Source organism: Sceloporus undulatus, chromosome 4 (assembly GCF_019175285.1).
Source record: "Sceloporus undulatus isolate JIND9_A2432 ecotype Alabama chromosome 4, SceUnd_v1.1, whole genome shotgun sequence".
Taxonomy (NCBI): domain Eukaryota; kingdom Metazoa; phylum Chordata; class Lepidosauria; order Squamata; family Phrynosomatidae; genus Sceloporus; species Sceloporus undulatus.
In genome coordinates, this window is record NC_056525.1 from 162,152,090 (window position 1) to 162,179,865 (window position 27,776).

General features: G+C 40.0%; 1 protein-coding gene across 1 annotated transcript in view; it reads right to left on the reverse strand.

Annotated features, from left to right (window-relative positions):
• DROSHA (drosha ribonuclease III) overlaps positions 1-27,776 on the reverse strand; it is a 118,099-nt gene that overhangs the window by 37,275 nt on the left and 53,048 nt on the right. Inside the window, 2 exon segments of the mRNA XM_042461782.1 lie at positions 14,884-14,986; positions 24,017-24,116. Of these exon segments, the coding sequence (XP_042317716.1) occupies positions 14,884-14,986; positions 24,017-24,116 (203 nt within the window).

Genomic DNA, 27,776 nt, shown 5'->3' on the forward strand with positions numbered 1-27,776 from the left:
CATCATCATCATCATCATCATCATCATCATCATCATCATCATCATCATCACACTATCATTGTCAAAACAAGGGAGACTTGTTAGCATTAAAAGCACCCAAAACACACTTTGGAAGGTGACACTCTCTTGGCTTAAAAACAGTGCCTGCATGCCTCTCAAGCGGACTCATATCATCATCATCATCATCATCATCATCATCATCATCATCATCATCACACTATCACTGTCAAAACAAGGGAGACTTGTTAGCATTAAAAGAACCCAAAATAAAAAATTTAAAAACCTTGAGGCCTCTGGTCACTCACCACCTCTTCCTTCCTCCTTTTCCTCCTCCCCCTTCTGTTCCCCCTCCTTCTCTTGCTCCTCCTTCTGCTCCCCCTCCTCCTCTTCTTCCTCCTCCTTCTGCTCCCCCCTCCTCCTCTTCCTCCTCTTCTTTCTTCTCCTCCTCCCCCTCCTCCTCTTCCTCCTCCCTCCTCCTTCTCCTCCCCTCCTCCTCTTCCTCCTCCTCTTTCTTCTCCTCCCCCTCCTCCTCTTCCTTCTCTTCCTTCTTCTCCTCCCCCCTCCTCCATGCACCACGCAGCCTGGGGGCAGGGTGGAGGAGGCAGAGGAGAAGGAGGTGGGCGGCACAGGCCCGCGCGGGGAGGTAGGGAGGGCAGCGCAGGGAGGGCGGCGCAGGGCTTCCCTCTTTGCCTCCTCTGCTCCAGGCCACGCGGCCCTCCTCTTCCTCCTCCACGCGGTGGAGGAGGAGGGCAGCACGGCCACGTGGCCCAGGAGGAGGAGGAGTCGGTGGCAGGACCGGGCTGGGGCCAGTCCTGCCGCCTCCGCGAGCCGCATCCGGCCTGTAGGCCGGGAGTTGCCAACCCCTGCTCTAGGTCCTCCAGTGCAATTCTGTGGTCAATGTCCAACATACACTGACCATAGAATGGCACTGGAGTAGCTACAAATGGTCTTTCAGTGAAACTTTTAATTAAAGTTGACCACAGAGTTGCACTGGAGGACCTAGACAGTCCTAGAGAGAACATATTAATGAAATCCGTGAATAATCAAATCCGCAAATATCAAACCCGCAAATATGGAGGCATGACTGTATTTCCTTTGCTCCGACGCACCTCTTTAATTATTTTCTACCACTCAGGAGGGCTAGTGCATTACTACTCCTTCTGTCATCTACATAGTCCAGTCTTTTGAAGCAAAACATGGCCAATGCCTGCCTCACTTTTTTCCATGTTGTATGAAAGCTGAAAGCTTACCGCTGCATCTTTGTATCTTTTTCTATGCTCTGCCAGTGGATTATTGATTCTGTATGCTGTCCAGGCACATTGTAGCCCAGAGAATGCCTATTTTAGCCTATCCATCATTCAGTAAACATAAATACTGATATCTTTAAAATTCCAAGATAAGTAGCTTTTCAAAGGACTGAAGGAACTGTTAGGCGTATCTATGGTGAGATTGGCCGTTCCTAAGCTCAGGTCCCTGGATGATGTTGGATTTCAACTCCTATCATAATCTAGCCAGAATGACTGGTTACTGGGGACTATGATTGCTGTAGCCCAACATGTGGGGACCCAATATTCACTCAGTATCCTCTTTCCATATGAAAGGAGGGAGTCAAAATGGATTCATTTGTAGACACAAATCCTGCCCCATATGCTTCTGTGTTTAAGTCTGTATGCACAGAGGCTGTTTTACACCGGTGTGAGCATGCACAGGGGAGAAAGGAATGGTGCCAGAGACCATGAGTAGACATAATTCTGCCATAGGCTTGTTGTTGTTGTTGTTGTTGTTGTGTGCCTTCACGTCATTTCTGATTTGTGCCAATCTATAATGGGGTAATCTTGGCAAAGTTCTTCAGAAGGGGTTTGCCACTACCATCCTTTGAGGCTGAGAGAATGTGACTTGCCCAGGGTCACTTAGTGGTTTCATGGCTAAGTGGGGATTTGAACCCTGTCTCCAGAGTCATAGTCCAACACTCAAACCACTACACCACACTGGCTCTGCACTTTTTATTAAAAGTGTAGGAGGGATTCCTATTACAAGAACAGATCACTTCGATCCCCTCCCCCATTTTTCATTCTCTGCGATGGTAACACATTATCTTAATCCCCCCCTCCCAATTTTTCATTCTCTGCAATGGTAGCACATTATCTTAATCACAGGCTTAAAGAAGTGTGTCCTCAAGACAAAACCCTGTGGATTAGATAGCTTAAACTTCAACTGTTTAAGGTACAATTTCATTCATGTTTACTCAGAACTATACAGTGATAAATATATTATTCCCTAGTAAGCATCTTTAACATTGCCACCTGAAATCATCTTTATTGCCTTCTTATGAGTCCACTTGTGCCTATCCTCCTTTTAAAATAATCCAAACAAGGCCAAATGCTTGACCTGAATTCCAAGCTGCAATAAAAATATTAGCACTCTTATTTCCAGTGACTTGCTTGCATATGTTTTGGATAACACAGCTCAAACTGGCATTATCTCCTACCAATCCATATTTATAGCTACAATATATAAATGAAATAAGAAGATCAGAAAAAAAATATCCAAAGTTTATAGCTGCAGCTACACTGCAGAAACAATCCAATGTGACATCACATTAACTACCATAGCTCAATGCCATTGGAACTTGGAAACTGCAGTATGATGTGGCACCAGAACTCTCTGAAAGAAAAGGCAAAAAGGTCTTACAAAACTACAATTCCCAGAATCCCATAACATCGAACCATCAACGTTAAAATGGCAACAAACTGGATTATTTCTGCTGTGCAGATGCTGCCTATGAACCATAAAAATGTTTTCAAACAACAAGGAAGCACTGTATGTCCTCTCTCATGTCTGAAAGGGAGAAATGAATCATGCTCAGACATTATAAGAAAAATGTGCAATGTCTCCTGGTGAGCATGTAAGGACCTCTGTGTGTGTTTGTTTGTGTGGTTTTGTTGTTGTTGTAACATCCAACCTGGCATTCTGTAGCACCCTAAGATTCATTCTGTCAGGGGAGGTAGAAAATGAAGCACTTAATAAACCAGTGAATAAACTGCGACTCGGGCAGCATTCAGCCCCCATTCCTTTCAAGAATTGGATATGATTAAGTAACACAGCTGTAACGCAGTGGTGCAGCACCCATGCTTAAGCACAACCCTGGCATCTCCAATTAAAACAGAGAAGGGATCTCTCTGAGGGTTTCCTGATCTTCCTCCAGACCCTTAAGGATTGCACTCTGTCCAACACCTTGGATTAATTTGTCCCTACATCACAAACTGCGCTTCTCAGACGTGTCACTTCTGGTTTCTAAAAAAAAAAGGGTGTTGGAAAGCTTAAATCAGGCCTAGGGTGGAATAGTATGTAAATTGTGAATTGTGTATCCCCGAGTGGCTGGGGGAGGATACAATTTGGAGTCTTTTATCAGGGGTTGGAGGATGATGACTGTGAACTTTGCTAGGATCTGCATGTGGCCTGTGCTTTGCCCACTCCTAAGTTAAAAGGATCTTGTAGCAACTGATGGAAAAGAATTCTGCCTGAAACCATGGAGAGTTCCTGACAGCATAGATAACTGTGGCTTAGATGGACTTATAGGGCCCAAACAGACAGGCCAAAATAAAACTGCTTTGGGTCACTTTGGGGGTATGCTATTTAAATGCTGCATGCGTTCTAAGAGGCCAGAAACCATGCCAAAGCCACACTCCAGTCCTAAGGACTGGAGTGCAGCTTTGGTGCAGCTTCTGGCCTCTTAAGATGCATTTATCATTTAAACAGCACACCTCCAAAGTCATCCGAAACATCTTTATTTTGGCTTGTCTGTTTGGGCCCATAGTTTGTATAAGATAAGGCAGTATTTTATGTTCCACTAGTTCCACTCCTTGTAGTTTTTATTGCATTGCACTGTGGACTGTTACCCTGTTAAATAGGTTAGGCTACAGGCAAAACCAGAGCATTGTGGGGACCATAAACCCATAGCAATGCTTTCTAAGCTTGGATCTGCAGATGTTATTGCAGTTCACTTCTCATAAGCCCCAACCAGCATGTCTGATGATCAAGAGTTCTGGGATGTAGAGAGTTCTTGTAGCACCTTTGAGACAAACTGAAATAAATAAATTTGCAACACGAGCTTTTGTAGACTTGAGTCTACTTCCTCAGATACATTTGGAGTTCTGGGAGTTATGGTTCATCAACATCTGGGCATACAAGTTTGGGAATTACTGCAGGGTGCACTAGATGGGCTCCATGGCATTCTCAGGAAATGATTTGTGGCACCCTTGTTGAACAGATTGGCCACGACATCTCCAAGATAACCAAAGTCCCCTAGCTGCCATGGAACCCTGAACAAAGAATAAACACAACTGAGCCTCATTGTTACTATTTTCATGAGCCAGCTTGTTTTTCCTATTTATCCTGTTACATAAAGGAAACGAAAGACACCCATCCCCATGAAAATGATCTGATCTTGTAGGCCAATAGCCTAGGCCAAATACTGGGGGGGGGGGGGGGGGGGCAGAAACCAAACAAACCAGTCCTGTCCTTATCACCTCATCTGAAAAGTGGGAGCATTTGAACAACACAGCAGATACATATATTTTGCTCATCTCTCCCCCCCTGCTACCCAAGTTTCCTTTTTAACATTAAACATCAAAGCATTTGGAAAGCAGCAGAGCAGAGTTAAAAAGGATGGCTTTCCCTCCTTATCTTGATCTGATGAAACACATTATAGCCCAAGGCAGAATCCATATAACCGTTACCTTGTAAAAAGCAAAAAAATAAAAAATAAAAATTCTAAGGCAATACAAAACCCAGGAGAGTGAAACTGAAGATATTCTATCATGTACCCAGCCTGATTTTGACCAAGCTCTTCTATCTCCCTCTTGCCCTGCATTCTTCTCTTTTCTGTCCCTTCACCACTGTCAATTCTATGTATGGAAATCTCCCCACTTGTATCCCATTACATAAGTCAAGAGAAGTTAGACTACCAAGAGACACAACAGAACAGGACTGGGCAGGCACAGAGTTTGGGGAAAGTATTTTGGGGGACTACAATTCTGAGATTCTCTAAGTAGCAGTAGGAAAAAAGGTAACTTTTCCCGTCTATGGATCTTAACTGATTGTAGATCTTGGGGTGATTTACAGTAGATTTTCCAACTCTTGATTGCATAACAATAGCAACAGAATCACTCTTCCTCCATCTGAAATTATACACTTACATTTCAGAGGAATGAACTGGAAAAACCACCTCCAGGTATTCCTTGTCCAAAAAACCCTTTGAAATTATCGTGATCGCCATAAGACGACAGGTGATGTGAAGGCACATATGTATGTATATTTAAAGAAGTCTGTGTAGCTAGGACTGGTAAGATTGTGGACTGTAGTATGTTCTGATACCTAAAACAAATTATTGAGTTTATAAATCTACAATCCTAAAGATTATAAAGCACCATTCAAACATTATTTAAAGCCCTAAAGCCCTATTCAAAATTTATTTAAAATTAATAAATGCAACATGGGAACAGGGATTGGTACCACATCCATGGAAGTGATAGGTTCTTCCCTATTCCACTTCCAGTACTGTATCCATCTTAACAGCATGGGTATTTGCAGAAAGAAGGCCTTTTCATGTACATCTGCTTGTTGTGGGCCTTCTACATGTTTCTGGCAGGTAGATTACAGGGCTCTTATTTAAAAAACAAAAACAACCAAATGAATCCTGGTTATCATTGGCATAGAAAATCCTCATCATACCACTGTAAGCATGCTTGATCTCCTTTCATTCAGAAATTAAGCAGAGTTTGGCTTGGTTAATATTTGGATGGGAGACACCCCCCCCCCCCCAAGGAACACCAGGGAGATCCATGTAAGACTAGGAAATAAAAACTGGAGTTACAGATAACGACAGATGGGCCAATTGGTCTGATTTAATACAAGGCCTAAAACTTGGGGAGAAAAAGCAGAGGTCCAGGACATGATGGAGGCAGAAGCACAACATTGCTGCTACCATTATTATTTCAGACTAATAATAATAATTTTGTTATTTTAGTTATTTTGACTAAAGGTATAAATCATATTATTCCACTGCTTTTTGATATCATCTGAGACTCAGGATCCTATAGAGCAGCAATTGGGAACCGTACTTCCACAGAGTTCATGCAGCTCACAAAGGCCTTTTGTGCAGCCTTTAAACTCCCCCATACTATTACGGGGGGGGGGGGGGGGGGGGGACACCCCCAGGGAAAACATCCCCCAGAAACCCTTCGGGTGGCATGGTCACCCTACCCAGTTGCAGAAGGGGGGACAATATTTGGGATTTGGAAAAAAGGAATAGGTGCAGTCCACAAGGGTAAAGAGGAGTAAAAGAAAAAGAAAAATGGATGCCCTGCTTTTGTTCACTGATGCCAGAGATACCTGTTCAGTGCCACTCTGCCATTGCAACCATTAGAGATAAATTTTGTCTTTCAGGGTTGGGATTTAATAAGAGTTCTTGATTGCCCATCTATGCTGATGCATGATTTATGAACTAATCTTCATCAGTTTTAATGTTCTCCTCCCCCCCCCCCCCCCCCCCCCTCCCCCCCCTTTAAACTTTTTTTTTTTTTTTCCCTTTTTTTGGAGAATGGTATTTCCCCCCATTCTGGTGTTTCATGGGGAATTCATGCCTTGAATTTTCCTTTTACTTGCTAGGAATCATCTTGACCCTTCACAACATTGCTATGTTGATCTAGCTCCCATTTTTTGTGCTGCATCTTTCATTTCTTTTGCTTTATTAAACTGTCAGTTGGCAGTTAATAAAGCTGTTGTACTTAATGATCTCTCTATCTCTTATCGTTTTTCTTGTTTTGCACTTATTGAAACATGGATTTTCCCATTAGGTGCTGTTGCTCCTGTTGCTCTTTCATCCAGAAAATTTTGTTTTTCCCATTTCCCTTGGCCAATACATGAGGGGTGTTTCTCCCCTCATCTATTTCTTTTTGTTTTAGTTGTGGGGCAGGGGGAGATATCACAAAATGAATCCCTTTTAATCTCTGCTTGTCTGCCATTTGTTGTCCCTAAGGTCTGTTTCTTTTTCTCTGTCCAATATTGAATTATAGCTCTTGCTTTCTTTTTTCCCTATTTATATTCCAGTGCTACAATGGGAGTTTTTAGTATATACCTTGCCTTCCAAGCCCCACCTCATGTCCAGCAGCTTGTATAACTCCTTCCTCTTTTTAGTAGTTTGTTTTTTCAAATTCTTCTTCTAATCTGTTTTACTCAGGCAATTCTATTGAAACTGCTCCTTATTTTACAGTCAGCCCTCTGTATCCATGGATTCTTTATCCACAGATTCAACTACTCATGCGTGTGTGTGTGTGTGTATGTATACACACACACACACACACACACACAAACCTTGATTTTGAAACCATTTTAGATAAGGGACACCATTTTACTATGCCATTGTATTTAATGGAACCTAAGTATCCACAGATTTTGGTATCCGGGGGGGCCCTGGAACCTAACCCCAGTGGATACCAAGTCTTATGACCATTATTTTATTGTTTTCTTTGGTGATCTTTCATATGCTTTTTGGATTTCTGATCACTTCATTCTTCCTTTTATTAATATCATATTTGGTTGTGGTTTTACTGTTTAGTTCCTGCCTTTTTAAATGTTCCACCTTTCTAATCAGAGAGTCTATTACTACTTTCCCTCCTTCTGCTATCATTCCATACATTCATGTTCTTATCTCTTTTTATTCTTCCTGGGTGGATGGGGGGGGCCCTCCAGCCATAACCTTCCTTATTAATGCTTGACATATTAACTATTGTACGCCCTAATTCATTATTTTAATGTTCATTGTAATGTTCATGATGTTAACTCCAAGTGTATCTCTCAGTTCAGATTTCTGCAAGTCTTTTAGATCTTATGTTATTTTTTTAAAAAAAATGGAAAATGAACTGATATAAAATCAATTTTCTATTTCTTTTTATTTATTTTTTTAGATTCTTGTTGTGTCCTTTATTTCCTCTCCTTTCCTATCGGTAGGGAGATTTTCTGTATCTCTATTGACATGTTTGCAATTTGGAAACTCTTGTTGACTCAAATTCCTTTTCTTTCTTTCTTTCTTTCTTTCTTTCTTTCTTTCTTATTTATATTAAAATTTTTTTGGCTGTAATTAAATCTCATTGATCCCAGTATTTCAATATCTCTCAGTATTCTTTCCTTTCCCTTGCTGCTACAAAATATTGCTTAGGTCTCTCATCCTACCTAGACTTGGTTACTCCAATACACTTCTGTCTGGCTTTACCATTCCTCATGCTCAACCCCTTCCCTATGTTTTAAAGCTGACAGCTCTTTAAAAAATATATAAGAACTATAATAATATAAGAACTATAATAAATGCGATGGATTATTATAATAGACATAACGAGAAGAAGGCGGCAATAATTTTTGTTGACGCTGAAAAAGCCTTTGACTGTGTTAGTTGGAAATTTATGTTGAAATTACTCAAAACAATGGATACAGGGGATAAATTTCTTAAAAGCATAGAAGAGATATATAAGAGACAATCGGCACGAATAGTCATAAATGGTGAATTATCTCAAGAATTCGACCTGGAGAGGGGGACAAGACAAGGTTGTCCTCTGTCCCCACTATTATTTATATTTTTATTACAATTTCTATTAAATAATATCAGGAAGAATCAAAAAATCAAGGGACTGACAGTGAAAGGTACAGAATATAAGCTGCAAGCATTCGCGGATGATCTAGTATTAATGGTGGAGGACCCGCTAAAAAATATCGAAGCATTATGGGCTGAACTGAATTTATTTGGGAAATTATCAGGATTCAAAATAAATAAAGGAAAATCGGTAATGATAACTAAAAATCTAAGAGAGAAAGAGAAGAAAGCTCTAAAGGGGAAAACGGGATGTGATATAACGAACAAAGTGAGATATTTAGGTATAATTATCTCTAGCAATAACACAAATTTATTTGAAAATAATTATAAGGCGGTATGGAGTGAAGTAAAAAAAAAGATGGAAGGTTGGGCAAAAATAAAAATGTCTATTCTAGGTAGAATAAATGCAATTAAGATGATGATACTCCCGAAATTAACCTTTTTGTTTTCTAATCTCCCAATTAATATTAATAATAAGATAATGGAACAATGGAATAGGGATATGAGAAGATTTTTATGGAAGGGGGGCAAAGCAAGAATTAGATGGAATAACTTAAAGGAAAGAAAGGAAAGAGGAGGCTATGCCCTACCAGATTTCAAAACATATCGTTGGGCTTGCACAATGACATGGTTGGAGGACTGGATAAAATTAGAGGATAAATATGCATTAAATTTAGAGCGGGAGAATTTGCGGTTCGGCTGGCACGGCTACCTATGGTACAGGAAAGCGGATATCCATAAGGACTTCACTAACAACCCCTTTAGGAAGGCACTAATGGAGACCTGGAAGATCATTAAAGATAAATTCTACCTAAAATTTCCAGGGTGGGTATCCCCCCAGGAGGCATATGCAAATAGATGGGACACAGGGACAAAGTGGTTAAGATATGAGGACTTAATAAAACCTTCGCAAACTGCAAATTTGCTAATAAAATCCAGAGAAGAAATAATAGGTGAAGGAAATGAGATTAATTGGTATACATATCTTCAGATAAAAAGAAGATTTTTAGAGGATAGCAAGAAACCAGGAATTGAGTTAAAGCAAACGGAATTAGACAAAATTATTTTCGACGACTCTGGAAAAAAGATTTCTAAATACTACAAACTATTTAGGGAATTGGAATATGAAAAAGAACTGGTTAAGCAGTTTATGATAGACTGGGCTAAGGATTTGGGAAGAGGAATTCCTATAGATGCATGGGAGCTAGCCTGGAAAAGAACAAATATATGTTTACATGTAGCCAGGAGTTAAAAGAAAATTATCTAAAAATTAGCAACAGGTGGTATTACACTCCAGCTAGACTCAAAAAAATGTTCAATAAGGAATCAGATAACTGCTGGAGGTGCCATAAGGAGAAGGGTACAACAGTCCACATGTGGTGGAGTTGTGACAAAATTAAGAAATATTGGAATGAAGTCCATGAGGCAGCACAAAAAATGCTAGGAATCAGTTTTAAGAAAAAACCTGAAATCTATCTTTTAAATATGACCTATTTTCTAAACCCAGAGGAAGAAAAAAAGGTATGGAAAATCCTTCTTTATATGGTAACCTTGGCAAGATTAGTGGTAGCTAAACATTGGAAGGATGAAAACGAGTTACAGATAGAGGAATGGTTAAGGAAATTAATAAATATTAGACAAATGGATTTGCTCACGTATAAGTTGAGCGATAAAAAGAAAGGAAAAATGGATAAGGAATGGACACAAGTGATGGTATTCCTTCAAGCAAGGTGGGGTCTAGATACAAACCTGATAAGATGGAACGATTAAGTTAAGTATTAAGCTATGGGGATATGTGGGAACTGATAATGTGTCCCTTTTGGAAAAACACGGTTATTTAAACAGATATTCTTGGAGGATTCAAAGAGCAATACGCAATTTAAGTTAGCGTTATTAGTGTTGATATTGAAGTCTTTTTTAGGTGGGGATTAAAAATAGAAATAGAAATATGGTAAAATTGTGTATTATTCTGAGGCAAGAACCAGATGAAATTCAAGAAAGCAACGCCAAGAATGTTTTATTCTTTAAAGAAGACAGGAAGCTAAAGTAGAAGAAACAAACATCAAAGATTTGGAATGTTTAAAATTGTTTATTTGTTATTGGTTATATTTTGGTTAGCCTGTAATTGATAGTGATATTGTTGACAAAACTAATAAAGATACATTAAAAAAATAACAGTAATAATAATTTTAATTTGTTTTCTCATTTTACCCATGGTTCTCCTCTCCTCACTGCCCCACAATGAAGCCCACATATGGAAGCTAATTTAAATGTATTCTGTTAGCTTATGTCTCCACAGTCTCCACCCATAATTTCTTTCTATTTTCTTGCTCCTTTCATGATGATTAGGGAACCCTACAAATGTTAGTTCTTTGAAAAAATCAGTAAATGTGTTTTATTTAGATAACAGAAGAATAAATAATATTACATAAAAATAAAGAGGAAAAACAGAAAAAGTTGTGGATGATAATCTAAATTCAAAATGAAAATAAAGAGAAATTACACAATCTATCAATCAATCCAAAAGTAAGAAGACAGCACATCATTTCAAAGCTTTAGACATGACTTATTGTACTGTACCAGGCAAATAGTACCAGAACAAGATTCAGAAAATGGAGGGCAAACAGTGAAAATTTTCAGGCATTTGTATATTTGGAGGAAAATTCCATAACCTGTCTAACTGTGCAAAGATATATTAAACATCGATTTCCAGTCTTCAGCAAGATCTAAAAGTGATGTTGTATGCACACACACACGATGCACCCAAGAATCTTCACTAGCGAACAGTGAAGAAGAGACTTGGGAAGTACAAAAATGTAAGTCTAGAAATCTTCCACCTGTGGACAAAACCACCACAGGTGTATATAAGTACCAAGAATAACAGGTCCATATCAATGGAATCCACTTGAATTAAATTGGGTTTTGAGTACCCAGATTGGCCTAAAAAGAAGTCAAGTGTGGAAAGTTAATTGGTATGACTGGAAAAGGCATAAGGTAGCAATAAAGTTTTAAAGTACTGAGTATAGTCAAATGTCATATCTGAAACTGTAACCGTTTAAGCACATAAACACCGTATCAACTCTGAATCCAGCAGTAGAGAGATACGGTAATCAACCATCTTGTAAATGAAGTTTTCTTTTGTTTTGGTTTAGCGTGTGGTCATTTTAGATATTATAAGAAACTATAAGCCAAACACTACCAGGGATTATTAATAATTTTATTGCTCAGAACACTCAAAATAGTGAGTGTCCTGTCATCCTATAGAGTGGCCCAGAGGTAAAGGAAAAGTGTGGGAGTCACTCAAGTGAAGGATCTGAGTTCGGGGGTCTCGTCATTCAATTTGGTGGCAACTAGGGAGATTGTTGTCACATATTGGTGGCAGCAGTGGGATAAAAAGACCCATTGTGCTGCCAATAGTTGGGTGAGTGAGTCTCACCTTCACATAAGTGGTGACTCACAGTGAAAAGGAGTGAAAGAGTTTGAGAGATTTTGGCAATGCCATATCATCACCTTCACAGATACCAGCTGTGATGAATATTATTATTATTATTATTATTATTATTATTATTATTATTATACTTTATTTATATAGTGCTGTAGATTATTTTAATGGAGACTGAGACTATATAGTACAGTGCGCCGTGTCATATGCGGATGCACTATATGCAGCTTTCAGCATACGCTGAAAGCCACGTGGGAGCACATGGGGCATAAGTGGTGATGCATCCCATTTAGATTAATGGGGTGCACGCTGCCGCACCACCGCCACATACACAAGCCCCATTACTTTCAATGGGGCTCAAGCATTTTTTTTTACACGGGGGTGGGTGGGTCTGGAACGGATCCCCGCGTAAAAAAAGGGCGCATTGTATCTCAAAAACTATTTTCAATCTCATCTCCCAAATCTTTTCCTCAAACATTTTAAAGTTCCACTAGTTTGCCAGAAGACAAATATAGCATAGGAGAACAAAGGTTGAAAGCTCAACACTTCATAGAATTCTTGGTATTTGACTGATATTTTTCAAAAAATACTCAGCTGCGGTAATGGCTGCACTTTTGTACCTGGAAGTGCTGTAAAAAAAAGATTAATCTGATGTTTCTGCTTCCATGAAATATCAACAGAACCAAATTGTTCTTGGAACTGCAATCCTAAATTAGGATAATAATTACTGTAAAGATCACATTTATGACATCTCTTTTTCCACACTTTACATTTAAACTTGTTGATATCAGTAAGGATTACCCAAGAAAGGTAACTGTGAGGAAGAAACTGGTTGCCTTTCTTGTCAGAGCGTGGTGCATGTAGTTTGGTGAGATATGAAAGCTCTCTGGCAAAGAATTCAAAATACTCCTCCCTAAATTGCCAATCTCAGAATTCCATAGGATGTTGCCACATTAAATAAAGCGGAATGCTAATGCTATAATGTGGTATGAAAGAATCCTACATCAAATTTTCATAGCATTAGAAAGGAAATGATTGACAATATCTCTCAAAGGTTTACAAGGTAAACCACATAACCAATCCATATTACCATAGTTGAAAAAATTGTGCCAAAAAAAAAAAAATCAACTCCCTAAAAATTTGGGTCAATTTATATATAGGTCAGTGTGCTACCTTTGTCTGCCATGACTTTGCTCTCGGCCTTTAGTAGTGCCTGCTTGAAAAGATAGCAGTGGTGGCTCTTTCATGCATCCCTACAACCATGGGGAGAGCTGAGGAGGTAGGTGCATCTTTTAGGCTCTCTTGGTCCGAGAGACTGAGAGCTTGGGAAGAGAAGAGCTCCCCCTCCTGCTCCCATTGGACTCTGCTGTTTTGCTAACAGAAGTTCAGAGTTGGATTATTACCAAAATCTTTGAAATGCCATGTCTCTTAACATTACAACAGCTTTTCATTTTTAAATGGCTTTTGGAAGACACATTCATTATTCTCTGGCCTTTACCCATTAGCTCATTCTCTTCCAATTCCCTTCCTCTTGTGTTCTGTCTCCTTCCCCATTTTTCTTTGTAGATGAGAATGTCAGTCTGCAGACATGGCCTATTTAATTCTGTACAACACTTTGTTTTCAAAGCACTATAAAAACACCAGTTATTACACTGAATAAAGGACTGCAAGCAGAGTTCATGCCTAAATGAATAGGACTATATCCTAAAAAAAAAATCCTAAAAAATTTGGTAAGAATTCCTACCAAAGCACTATAAAAATACCAGTTATTACACTGAATAAACTGCAAGCAGAATTCATACCTAAATGAATAGTACTAAAGCCTACATTTGGTAAGAATTCCTACCAGTAATTTAAACATTTTCTGAGCACCATGAAAACTGACTCCATACAATTCCAGAGCTGTGATCAACTACAGTTCAATACATGCTCATGTAGCAGAGAACTGATACAGTTAAAGAACCAAAGGTTTGCCTTACTGGATCAGATCAAGGGTGAAATTTCCAATAATCTCGCCTGTCTTAGGTGGTGTACAGACCGCCCCTTTGGGGCGACCTGCACCTGCCCCTTTCCCTGACAGATCAGGGCCTCAGCTGCCACAGCGGCAGCCCCGAGGCCCCGATCCGCCACTTTTTCAGGCCGCGGGGAAGCGGCAAAAAGGCTGCTTCCCCGCAGCCTGAAAAGGGGTGTCCTTGGGGTTCCTCCCTCATCTTCAGAGCTTTATACCTTGGCTTTTCCCCATTTATGTCCAAATTGGGAAAATAGCTAAATGCCAGTTAACAAACCAGGATTCAAAAAGGAAGACCTGTTCATGGAGCCTGAATGAAGGAATGAGGATGGAGCATTGGCTGCAAAACTTATTCCTTGTCTTACTCTTAAACAGAGGGATGCCATCTTGCTATCATGTTTAAGAGCCAGTCATAAACAGATAATGGTGAAGGAAATATCAATCTCAAGTTATTAAGACTATTCCAGAGTCTTGGAAAGTTATCTTTTTCAGACTACAACTCTTATAATCCCCAGCCAGCATGGTCATTGGTTATGTTGGTTTGACACTAGAAGGTACCATCTAAACATAATTTTCCAGGCTCCGGTGCAGGCTAATCAACTTGCTGTCAAAATCAGACAGGCAAGCAGGTGGGGGGGGGGAATCACATACGTATTCAAAATCTTATGGTAGTGAATACTAGGAACTGAAGTGCATATCTATGAAGTGAATTAATGTGAATTAATGAATTAATGTGGACAAAATACATGCATTAACGCCAGAACACCCACAGCACAGATGTCTTACCGATCAGTGCTTCAAAGCAGTTGGCCATTGCATGGCGTAGATCTGATTCTCTGCAAAGATCAGGTCCATGAGCATAAAGCATAAATCGATCCAACTCCAACTTCTACAAAATACCAAGACAGTATTTGTAAAATGAAAGCTGCCCCACATAAAAAACCCAATATCTTATGAAGAAACAAATAATAACTTTATTAGGGATGTCTACACATTTGGGTAGCTATCAATTTGTTCTGCATTGAAGGTCAAACTGGAAACAGCTGAAGAGCTGTGGCCAAGTGATCTATTTACTTGCACATAATTATTATAATTTGCATGACATTTTGATGAATGTAGTGGGCACTAAAGTACAGTTAATATTAATCCCATAGTACTCTAATGCTGAAAATGTTATTCTCAGGAGGTAAGATTAAATGTCTTTAAAATGTCTTAGATATGGACACTGAAATCATTCACTGAAATATAATCCATATCAAGTATATAAAGATATACTCTGTGTGAGCGGTAAATCAGGATTTCACCAGCTCAAATATCAACCTGCACTTTTAAGATCCATGCTTTGAATGTCACATACAAGCAGGGAATCAGTATGTGTGAGCCCAACATTTATAGGCCTCATAGAAATGTTTACAGATTGTTGTTGCTGTGTGCCTCCAAGTCATTTTTTTACTTATGACAACCCTATCATAAGGTTTTCTTGGAAAATTCCTTCAGAGAGGGTTTTCCACTGCCATCCTTTGGGGTTGAGAGAGTGCAACTTGCCCAAGGTCACCTGGTGGTTTTTTATGCTCAAATGGGGCCAAAGTCACAGTCAAACCAATAAACTACGTTGGCACAGATATATGAATTTTAATGGGATAGGACTACTGAAATTAAGCCTACAGAAACGTATTTGAACATTAATATGCCAAAAACAAGTAGATAAAATATGAGCTTTGATACTCCAGCTGGTGCTGGTCATGAATGTTGGCAAAAGTCTTTAAAAAACGTTGCTGGATTTTGAACTCAAAACCATCTCAGAATAGATACCAAGCATCTATTCCCAAGTCAGTTCTTAATGATTTATTCCTATGGGCCATTTCAATATTGTTGTTGTGAGCGTTCAAGTTGTTTCTAACTTATGGCAACCCTAAGGTGAACTTATTGCAGGATTTTCTTGGCTGAGAGTGTGTGACTTGCTTAAGGTCACCCAGTGGGTTTCCATGGCTAAGTGGGGATTTGAAATCGGGTCTCCAGAGTCATAGCCCAGTGCTCAAACTACTATATCACACTGGTTCACATTTCAACTAGCATGTGTAATGTTTAACTTGAGAATGGTCTGTCTACTGCAAGGCCAAGTCACACATTCAGGATACACATACACACAAAGAATGAAGGAGAGAGAGGGTGGATAGAAGGGAGTTTGCTTTCAGTGAATACATGATTACACAGTAAAAAGCATGTGCATTCAGCTGTTTTCAATACTATTGTAATTTAGACCAGTCAGTGAACAGGAACAGGAAGCCTATCCTTGGAAAAGGTTTGTAGAAAAAGAATGCACACTACTAGGCCAGCAGAAGCATGATGGTGACTATTTGCAAAAGAAGAAGGGTGGACAAGTGTGGCTGCAGGCCACATGCTACATAAACTGGGATTTTTTGTACCCTCCAATCTCTTCCAGAATCCACAGATGCCAAAAAAAAGGGGGGGTGGAGGGACTCACTTAACCATTGCACAGATGCACCAAAATGCAGAAATTTGGATTAATTCACCCCTCCTAGTACGATTTCAAAATCAATTGAAATCAAAATTGGAATTGATTTCCAGACACTTCCAGTTTGCTGGGAATATGTTAATGTAGTCCATCATGGAAGACAGGGGTGGAAATTCCTTCCCCATGCCACCTCAAACGACTGTTCCATTTACAAACTAGAATCCAACCTTGTTATCCAGTGTACCCTTATAGTTCCTTAGAGCTCAGTATGGTTTGGTACTACAGTTATACCACCACAGGTTCTATCAGTGATGCCCTTGGAAACCATGGTTGAGATGAATTCTCTTATCATAGTTACGTGGGAATCTGGTTTACACTAATTATAACTTACCCTGAAACACAGATGTTGTAAAACCATGGGCACTGCTAGGAAAGGAGTAAAATGTTTCAGGAGAGAGAAAGGGACTGGAGCTCATGAAATTGCAGAACTTGAGGATAGACACACATATGGTATTTGCTGCAACGTAAAGCAGTAACTTTTCAAAGCTTTGGTTAGATCCTGATTTGCAAGCAATTGTTCACAGGCAAGTATATAGTTCTCAGTTGTAGGGGGAAAACTGATATGTAGGGAAAAGCAGGGAGTAAATTTAGTTAAAGAATGCATTTTTGTTTTGCTCAAGATTAAGGAGTAGAAGAAAACGAAAGGATAAGAAAAATGGGGAAATAAGCAAAATTTAAACACCACCCTACTGCTTCCATAAATAGGTCCTAATGATTTTACTTCTCTCCACACAAACAACACACAGCAAATTCAACCTATGCCTTGAAGTGCAGGGGGGAAAGGTTGGTATAGATAACTCCACAGCTCCACCTAGCTTTCCTTTGCTTCCAAATGTAAGCAACGCAAGTCACATTAGGTTGTTTGCTAATCTCCTTCAAGTTTCAAATCAGAGGCATTATGTTATGCATGCTAATTCTGGCATGGAAAATGCATTCCAGAGTTATTAGACTCCCCCCTTTTATATAGGCTTTGAAAACTGAAGAGTTTTTAAAGGCAAGGAGGAAGAAGATAGATGAAGTTCTTTGTATTTTTCACAGTATGTAATGGAATGGGTGCACCTCAGAAATCAGTATCCTGTCTAGGGTTCTCGACTAGATCTTTCATTTATTTCCTCATTTATTCCCAAGAAATAGTGGGTAAGAGTACAGAATGAAAACATTAGAGAGATATTTTTTCTTTAAAAACAAACAAGCTCATTTCCAGTTGAAAATCAGGAGTGATTTGTTAATAGGATATTTGTTGAAAACCTACGCACTGCACAACATAAACAGGGGGGGAAATATCCACTTATTCAATTTTACTGCAATTACAGATGGAGATAAGCTACATCTGCATTGGGTTGAATTAACTTGTTAAGCTTCACATGGTTTGGCTTGATTATTGTGTTATCCTTCCTTTATACTTAGGGGTGGAAAGACTGTTATTAGTATTTGTTTCCACTAAAATGTTGGGGCAGATTTATAGAGAATAAAATCAAGAAAGGGCATACCTTCCAACTTGCATACCTTACTGAGAAACATTTTATGACATCTGGTAACTACACAGACATACACAGGTGCACGCACACACACACACACACACACACACACACACTGGTTTGCTGTTGATTTTCTTTTACACTTAAAAGTAAAATCTTAGTTGTCCAGTGTGTAAAATAAACATCTTAGCTGATGGAGAGATATCAAAGAATAGTATGGCACCGAGGAGAGAATTCACAAATCTCAGTGGTGTATCTATAGGGAAAGTAGGGGCAAAATAAGGGCATTGCTACAGAGTTATGTGGGGTATAGTGGTTTGAGAGTAGGACTAGGACTCTGGGAGACTACAGTTCAAATCCCCATTCAGCCATGGAAACCCAATGGAGTGACCTTGGGCAAATCACACTCTTTCGGCCTCAGAGGAAGGCAATGACAAATCTTGAACAAATCTTTCCACAAAAATCCTACGACCTTAGAAAATGGCTGGGAGGCACACAACAACCTTTCCCCCTCAAACAAGAATTGTGTGCCCACAATGAAATTACCATTTGGTCCCCAAATTTCTTGCACTGCAGTATTTAAAAACTTTAATTGAGCATTTAGAAGTACAGTTTAGGCAACCAAAAAAAAAAAAAAAAAAAAAGGGGGGGGGGGGGGGAGCAGGCAAAATTACCAAGGGAATGTGAACACAACAAATATAATGATTTTCAATATCTCATTTTCTGCAATGCTAGTAAGCTGATTACTAAACGGAAGTAAAATTTCATGGCGGGGGTGATGGAATTCTCCTTTGGAGGGGCAATGCCTTCAACCCTGCCCTAACCTCATTAGCTACATGGCTGCCTGCAGATCATAAAAATAACAAGCTATACATGATAGACTCCTCCTCTCCAAAAGGAAGAAGGGTTGTTTCCTTTCCTCTGAGATTGAAACATGCATGCAAGGCTTCAAAGGGAGATCATCCAGCTTTTTCATCTTCCCTCTCTGCCTCAATGTTCAGCTCCCCTGCTGCCACCCCATGCAGTCCGTGCTCCACTCTCCCTTTGGTTGTGGCCTCTAGCTATCTCCCTCACTAACATCACTCCAGTGTTCTGGTGGTGTCTGCTTTCCCCTGAGAGTTCTTAGGGGAATGTAAGACATTTGCAGAAAAGGAAAACAGATTTGAGTCAAAGGAAGCTGAAGGATGGTCTGCATATGGCATCAGCAGCAGATCTAAAACATTAGGTGAAGTGGTAGGAAATGATTGCTAGAAAAACATCAAAGCTACAGTTGGACCTTTGGTAACTTTTGTTCATCTGAAGGAGTGGCAAAGTGCATCCCTGAGGTCTCATGTGGCCCTCAAGATGGGTTTTGTGACTCCTGACTCATCCACACTGCCCAAGCCACCTCCTTTCTGGCCAAAAGACAGAATCAATTGAATCTCCTGTAAGGTCTCAAAAGTGGCAACTCACTTTCTGAATAGCAAGCTGAGCCCTCCTGCACTGTTCAAAGGAGAAATTTGTTTTGCAAACCCACTTGTGAGGGGTTGTTGTAAGCAGTTTGTATGGCCTATGGAAGGCCCCAGGGGCTGCAAATTGGCTCTAGTGTCTATCATCGTTGCCCATAACTGGCAATTGTTTTATGCTAGCGCAGCAACATTAAGAAGCTTATGCATAAACAGGCTGATGGATTAACCAAGGAATGTGTACAGGGCATCATAGGCCCTGTACAGACAGGCCCTTTGTGGCGTCATGGCAACGTGCTAGGTTTGCCTCGGGGCGGCACGTGTACATGCCCTGTAACCCTAGCATGTTACCATGACACCATAGCTGTGAGACACCATCCAGATGGCGTGCACAGCTATGACGTTCCTGCTGTGCGGTGTTCAGATGGAGCCACGTGGCAGTGATGTGCTCGCACGCTGCGAGTTGCTTACAGCAGCGCAAAAAGTAGCCACTTTTCAGCGCTCCTTTTTTCGCGCAACCATGCTGTGCAATTTGGTTGCTGCGGGGTGGCTACACGAAAAATAGAGGCGATTCCCAGCCGCCTCTTTTTGGTGATCTGTACCCCGCCATACTCTTCCACTAGAACAAGAATAGTGTGTCAGAGGATGATGCAACTTCCCTCATTTCTTGCCACTGCCTATTTCTGGCTAAGGCCAACAGGAGCTGCAGCCCAACAACATCTGGAGGACCACCAGATACCCATCATTTTTTGAGGATGTAAAGGAATGTTTTCTGGGTATCTACCTTCAAGCTATGAAAATCCGTATCAAGGGAAGCTAAGATCACTCCCCTCCCCTATTTTAAACTTGTTTGTATGTTTTAACTGCCTTTGTGTTGCTTTTATTGAAAATTAGTTTTAGCTGCCTTTTTTAATCAGAAAAATAGATAAAAGAAACAAATAAATAAAAGCCCCCCCCCCCAACTTCTGATTTGCTTTAAGGAAGTTCAAAATGAAAGAAAGGTTAAACTGAAGCCTTAGTCCAATATTACCTTTGAGGTTTGTGATCCACTTCTATATTACCATATCAGTATATTCCTGCAGTCCTTTGGGTTTTTGTTGTCAAGGTTCTAGCACAACTCTTGTACGGCTCAGAGTTTTGTAATTTTAGTAATATTGCTTCATTTGAGGTTGTTCAAACCAAATACCTAAGAATGATCCTCGGTATCCCAAATTGTGTGCCAAATGCTATCGTTCGTTTAGAAGTTGGTTTACTATCAATTGAGGCACACATCTGAATTTGTAAATTCAACCTTTGGTTAAAATGCTTGTTGGTTTTTTTTGCTCCAGTTGGCTTGGCCCCGTTAATTTTAACTGATTCTTTTATTTCTACTTGGAAGCAATCCTTATCTACGAAACTGTCCTCTATTGGGCTGTCACTGACATATGTATTCTTGTTAGGTTACTACAAGGCAAAAACTGTCATTATCCAGCGAATCAAAGATATTATCATATCAAATCAAAAACCATGTGTGAATGCATGTGGTCAATGGTTACTTGGCTTACCACCATTAACTGACAGTTCTGGCATAGAAATAATCAGGTTAATTATTATACACATGCCACATGTTTCCTGTTTGTTCACTTGCAGGATCAGCACAAAGAAAGCAAATAACAGAATGGAGACTGTAGTCAAGAGATAAGGAGAAGAGTATGAATGGGATGGGCAGCCATGAAAGAGCTATAAAAGATCCCAATTAGTAAGATATACAATTGAGCACTACAGTTAGAGTCACCCAAGCCATGGTATTCCCAATCACTTTATATGGTTGAGAGAGCTGGACAGTGAAAAAAGCAGATAAAAAGAATATCAACTCATTTGAGATGTGGCGCTGGAGAAGAGTGCTGATGATACTGTGGACAGCCAAAATGGAAAGACAAACAAAGATTAAGCCTGAAATACCCCTAGAAGCTAAGATGATCAGACTGAGGCTGTCATACTTTGGCCACATCATAAGAAGGCACAACACACCAGAAAAGACAATGATGATGGAAAAGGTTGAAGGTAGTAGAAAGAGAGGAAGGTCATAAGCCAGATGGCTAGACTCAGCTAGGAAGGTCATTGGCAGGAATCTGCAAAACTTAAGCAGAGCAGTGGAAGATGTGGAGTCTTGGAGGTGTTTCATCCACAGGGCTGCCTTGAGTTGAGGTCAACTCGAGGGCAGTTAACATGAACAACAGAGAATGGAAAAGTTACCTTTATGGACCACACTTTCCAGAATTCTGCCCTTGATTATGAAAAAGTATTGCAACAGAGCCAGAAAAAACTGATTCCAATATTGTTTTTTAAAAATCCAAAAAGAAAGCAATGCAAAAGTGACAAGAACTTTCAATAATGCTGCAAGCAATACTGTGAGGTAAACCAGCTTGAGTTACAAGAGTGAATCCTAATTTATAGGAGAGTATGAAACACTACTGCCCTGAGAGCTTTTAGTACTGAATCAGAGGATATAAATCTGAAGAAGGAACAAAAATACAGATGACCAAGTGGTAAGAAAACACATGCTTGCTTGCTTTATATTAAATGCATGGAAAGCATCCAGAGAATGATGGCCCTAGCCTGAAAGTTTGTTCAGCTTCATTTGGAAGAGAAGTGACATGCGGGCAGAAGGTGTATTGTGATAATTAGAAGGGAGAGAGAGGGACTTCAAAGACCCCAAGAAATACAACGGGAAATCAATGAACTATGCATCTTCAGGAGTGTAAGTGGCACTGGTTAAAGGAAAGTAAATGGAAAGATCAATCGTAAGCCCTTTGGGCAGTAAGCAAGCCACTTCTGTGTTTTCAGTAGCATCTAGCACACCAGTAAATCTTTCAGTAGTTTAAATATGAGGCAGGCTCTGCTTTATGGTTGTGCTTAGAAGTAATGCTAGTGGGAGTCATATTAAAACATACAAAATTACAGGTTACAGGCAGAGCTCAGGATTGTAAGTGCTTCCATGCATATATGGGAAAGGGCTCCAAATTTTCTCAGATTGTAAACCTTTCTACTTCATCAACTACAATGTTACAACCCCCCCCCCCCCACTGCCACCTTTTGGAACTTGATTTTGTGAGTCTCAGTAATGAATAGGAAAAGCTTTGGTGCACATATGGCTTTTTTAAAATCCTGGGTAAAGTTGTCACAAGTGGTGTGTGCGCGTATGCATGCATGGATAATACCAAGGCTTGGCAAAGTGTGACTTTTTTGGATTACAATTTGTAAGCTGCTCCCCCAGTTACAGTATTCTGGGAACTCTGATTAAAAAAAAATCCCCATGTTCTGCATTGTGGTTCTTACACACACACACACACACACACACAGAGGCAACATATTTACTAGGAGCCACAAGTATCACATGTATATAGGACTATATCTACTGTGTGCAAGAAGGTGTTCCTTTACACAATGAGACCTCCTTTTTCTCTTCTCCTCCTGCACACCAATCTCTTTCCTTCTCCCCAAAATCTACTCTACCATGTCCCAAATTCATTGGAGAAGAGGTCACAGGGGCCTGGGAGAGCTGTTCATGGAGTCTGCTCTTCTCACAGATAGAGACCACCAGACAAAATCCAGAGAATAACTTTGCCTACAAGCAGATCAGCAGAGATTTTATTTTGAAGAACTTTTCCTGACACAGAGGTGAAATGATGGGAATTTTTTCACTTTCTAAATCTCTAGTAACTCAAGTGGGAGTGTAGAGAGACACAAAAATATTTATAAAAGCAACATCAACGGAATGTGGACAGAAAGTACTAAGTAAACCTCTTAAGGTGCTTCAGAATTTCTTGATGTATAAAATGAGCAAAATTGCCAGTTTCCCACAGACAACTGGTACAAGATTTAAAAAAAACAAAAAACGTTTGAATGCGTCTCCCCACCCAAACTTGAAGTTATAGCATAATTACACATTTTGCCTTCTACTTTTAGTACAGTGCGCCCTTGCTTTACGCGGGGATCCGTTCCGGACTCCCCAGCGTAAAGCAAATTACGAGTATGCTCGAGCCCAATTTAAATAAATAGGGCTCGGGCATGCACACTATGGGCACGTGCCCCATTAGTCCCTATGGGATGCACCACCCCTTCCTCCCCGCGCAGCTTTCAGCGTATGCTGAAAGACGCGTATGACGCGGGCGCACTGTATGAACAAGGGACTTCCATATGTTTCCCCTTAGTCCTGTAATATTAGAAGTCATCATCACCACCGCCACCACCATCATCATCATCATCAAAAGCATACTGATCACCATCTAGATAGCCATTTAGTGGCAAAACCCTCAATTTTTGCCTTCTTCATACATACAAAGCTTAACTGAATCTTGGTATTACACTAGAGCCTACGTTTCGAATACTCTTGAGTTGGGATCTGTCATGCAGCCAGATGATGACAGCTGATTCACAGTGAGATCTAAACATTATTACGCTAATATACAGATATGTACCTTAGCCAGCATAGCAAGATGTTGATTCTGAACGATGGCTGTGCGGTATGTTGCCAAGCCTCCTTCCTCTAAGCTTGGAAACAGGTAGTACAAATGGACACTGAAAGTCAAGAGTAACAGTCACATTAAAATCCAAAAGCTCTCAGTAAGTGGATACATTTAAGAAGTGCTTCCATAGACAATCTTGTTCTCCCAAAATTGCTGACATGCAATACTAAACTTGGCAGATGAAATGATATCCACTTGAGAACACTACCAGTCTTTAAACTGTTTCATCTTACTGTGGCAGTGAGGAAACATACGTTGTCAATAGCTTCTAAACACACTGCTCCAACAAAGATACAGAAATCATATTAGGAGCTTATGCTCAAATGAATGCTGCTTCTCCCATCCCTACTCTTCTGGGTAAAACCTCCATGGCAAGAAATCATACTTTGGGCACCATTCTCATGTCTTCATCCAAATTCTGCCAGAGCAGCATGAGAAACGAGCCTTAGAGAAGCAGCTTCCCTAGTGCAGCAGTAACAGAAGGGGTAACAGTTTCTCCTTCAAAAGTTGTATCTGAGTATTTCTTATTGTGCCCTGAATGTGTGAAACCAACACAACTTCACTATGTCAGGAAGTATAATTCAAAATTGCTCAATGAATCAGTTGCATTTTTCACTGTGTCTGCATTCCTCACTTCCCCTGATGATCTCAGATGAGTGTTTTGACTACTCAACACTGTTAGGATGCATACACACTGCCGAAATAATACAGTTTGACACAACTTTAACTGTCATAGCTCAGTGCTATGGAATTCTGGGAATGGTAGTTTTGTGAGACATTTAGCCTTCTGTGTCAGAGGGTTTTGGTGCAACAACAAATTACAACACCCAGAAATCCATAGCATTGAGGCATGGCAGTTAAAGTAGTGGCAAACGTCATTTTTTCTGCAGGGCAAATGCAGTCTTCATTAGTCTAAAGTAGTAAGTTGGTTCTTAAAAGAATAAAACAATCAGAATAGTATAAAGAGAAACAAACAACATTGGTTCACCATGACCATCACTTACACTTTTTTGTTATGTGTCTTCAAGTTGACTTCAAGTTATGTAAATTCTATCATAGAGTTTTCCTGACAAGAGTTGGCATTGTCTTCCTCTAAGGTTGAGAGTGTGTGACTTGCCTAGTGGGTTTCCCTGGCTGAGCGGGAATTCGAACCCCAGTCTTCAGGAGTCCCAAGACAGCACACTGCCTCTCTCACCTATCCTACCCACATATTATTTTTTTGGAATTCTAAACAGGCAGGTTTGCTAAGTCCTGTTGTGTGTTGTTTTCTGATTAGTTCGAAAGTGAGGTTGATTAAGACAATGATGATGGTGAGCAGCTATGAAGAAATGCAAACGTGGAACTCCACTGACATATCTGTATCTACTTGAATAATAACAGATCTAGCTCACATCCTACAATTGCTGTCTTGTTCTGAGGATTACAACGAAACTCAGAGGGAACAGGAAGGGAGACAAAGAATGTCTTTGTCCCTGATAATAGAAAAGTCTCAACGCTTGTCCCTGAAAATTCTGGCAGGACTGTATCGCTACTTAGTAGTATGTCCCTCTTACTTCCAAGGCAAAGGGTTGTAGTTAAGGCCAGCTTGAGTTCGTTCACTCCTAGGTATCTGTATAAAGGATGCAGCCACAGGTGAGCTTCCTTTGGAACAAAGTTGCATAGGATCTAGCCTTTAGGCTGCCAGAACTGTCACTGTGAAGATTCTGTGCAATTTACACAAATTGCATCAGGAAAAGTTATATGCTTGCGGTACCAATTTTCAAGCCTCAAAAGATTGCACATAAAAATGTGCTATGGATGTTTACTGTAAATATAAATACTAAAAAAGCTTGTTTTTGAGCATTAAATAAATCTGCTGTCCTTCACCACCTATTATTTTAGGGGATGAAAGCCCAGGTATAGATTAATGTGAACAAAACAAAGTAAAAAAGCTGCTCTTCCAAAGTAGCTGTTGGAAGGCAGTGAGGCTATTTTTCTTTTCTTTATCTGTAACATCTTAACACTATAAGAGCCTCTCTCCAAATAAACGGCCTACTTTTCCCATTACAAGTGGACACACCTGAGATCTGGAAATGGATTTCAAATCTGCCACTGTGGATTTTCTTGATACTGCCTTGTTACAAATGACACTTATCAGGAAAATGGCTGCTGTTTTCACTAGCCTATAAAAAGTCAATTTTATGTTATTTTTTTGTCATTTTTCAATAGTGTTGAAATGAGCCTATGGAGGAAAAATTGAACCAATCTCCTATTAACAGGGAATATTTTAGTGATTTATTTTTTAAAAGTGCAAATATGTGAATGTGGTGGCATAGTGCCATAAGAAAGACAAGATGCCAAGTATGCCTTTATGAAGTCAGGTTTAATGAATAGTAACATGATGCTTGGAGAGGAGAATTTCCCTTCTCATCCAAAGTTTACTTGTAAACACACATCTCGCCTGAGATTATAACCAGAAAGATCAAGGAGTTCCATGACAAGAAGATGACACCTCCTAAAATGATGTATTCCTTTTATTTTCTGGCTGTAAACTTTGAAGAATTTGGCTTCAGACTAGGCGATCTCAAGAGCAGTTATGAGCAACTTTTAAATTACATCTGATGGGACTGAGCCATCAGCTTTTCATCTCACAATATTACATGTTAGGGCTGCAGTATGGCATTAAATTTCAAAAGGCAATGTGGATATGCAACTTTTCAAGTCATCCCTGCAAGGATGTGGGATTACAAAAGAAACATCTCATTCTTTTAAATGGCCCATGAAACGTTATACAATGGTAAAACATTAATAACAGCCAACATGATGCAGTGGCTTGAATGTTAGACTGTGACTCTGGAGACCAGGGTTTGATTCCCCACTCAACCATGGAAACCCACTGGGTGACCGTGGACAAGTCTCACATTCTCACTTCCAGAAAACCCCATGTAAGATTCACCTTAGGGTCACCATAAGTCAGAAATGACATGAAGGCACATAACAATCATCACCAATTAATAGGAACAATGGACTAATCAATTATTTCAAGGGCTGCTGTAAAAAAGGAGTGAGGAGGAGGAAACCATATATACTGCTCACTGGAAAAAAGGTGGGATATAAATATAACTAATAAATACTAATAAATATATAATTACATCTATTGCTACAATATTATCTACCGATACAAAATAAGTAACATGAATATTGCTTGGGACAGAAGAGAAATGGAAAACCATTCACTAGCAGGAATCAGTAGCCTTACTATCCAAGGCCATCTTCGTCTTTCCCACTCTACTGTTTACCAAGCAACAACAAACTGGTTCATGGCCACCCCGTTATTCCCCGCTCAGCAGTCTCCACTTAGAAGAGTTAGGAGATATTAAGTTGGAAGAAAGCCCTGGACTGCACACTCTTCCCTCAGCAGCCAGGAAAGACTGCAGGGAAGGCTCACAAGGGAGGCAAAAGGAGAACATGCCACAAAAGACACGCAAAGCCAGGACTTCTACAACTGGTACAGCTCTCCCAGAGCAAAAATCAAACCCCTAGGAGATGCGTCGGCCAGAGAAATATTCCAAAGTGAGGAGCTCTTTGGCAGAGAAGGATAAAGACCTTGTAAAACCACAAATTCATGATTCCATAGGATGGAGCTATAGCAATTAAAGTGGTATCAAACTGCATTACTTCTACAGTGCAGATGCAGCCTAAGATAATAGAAGAGTTTGTCTGCATAAATAAA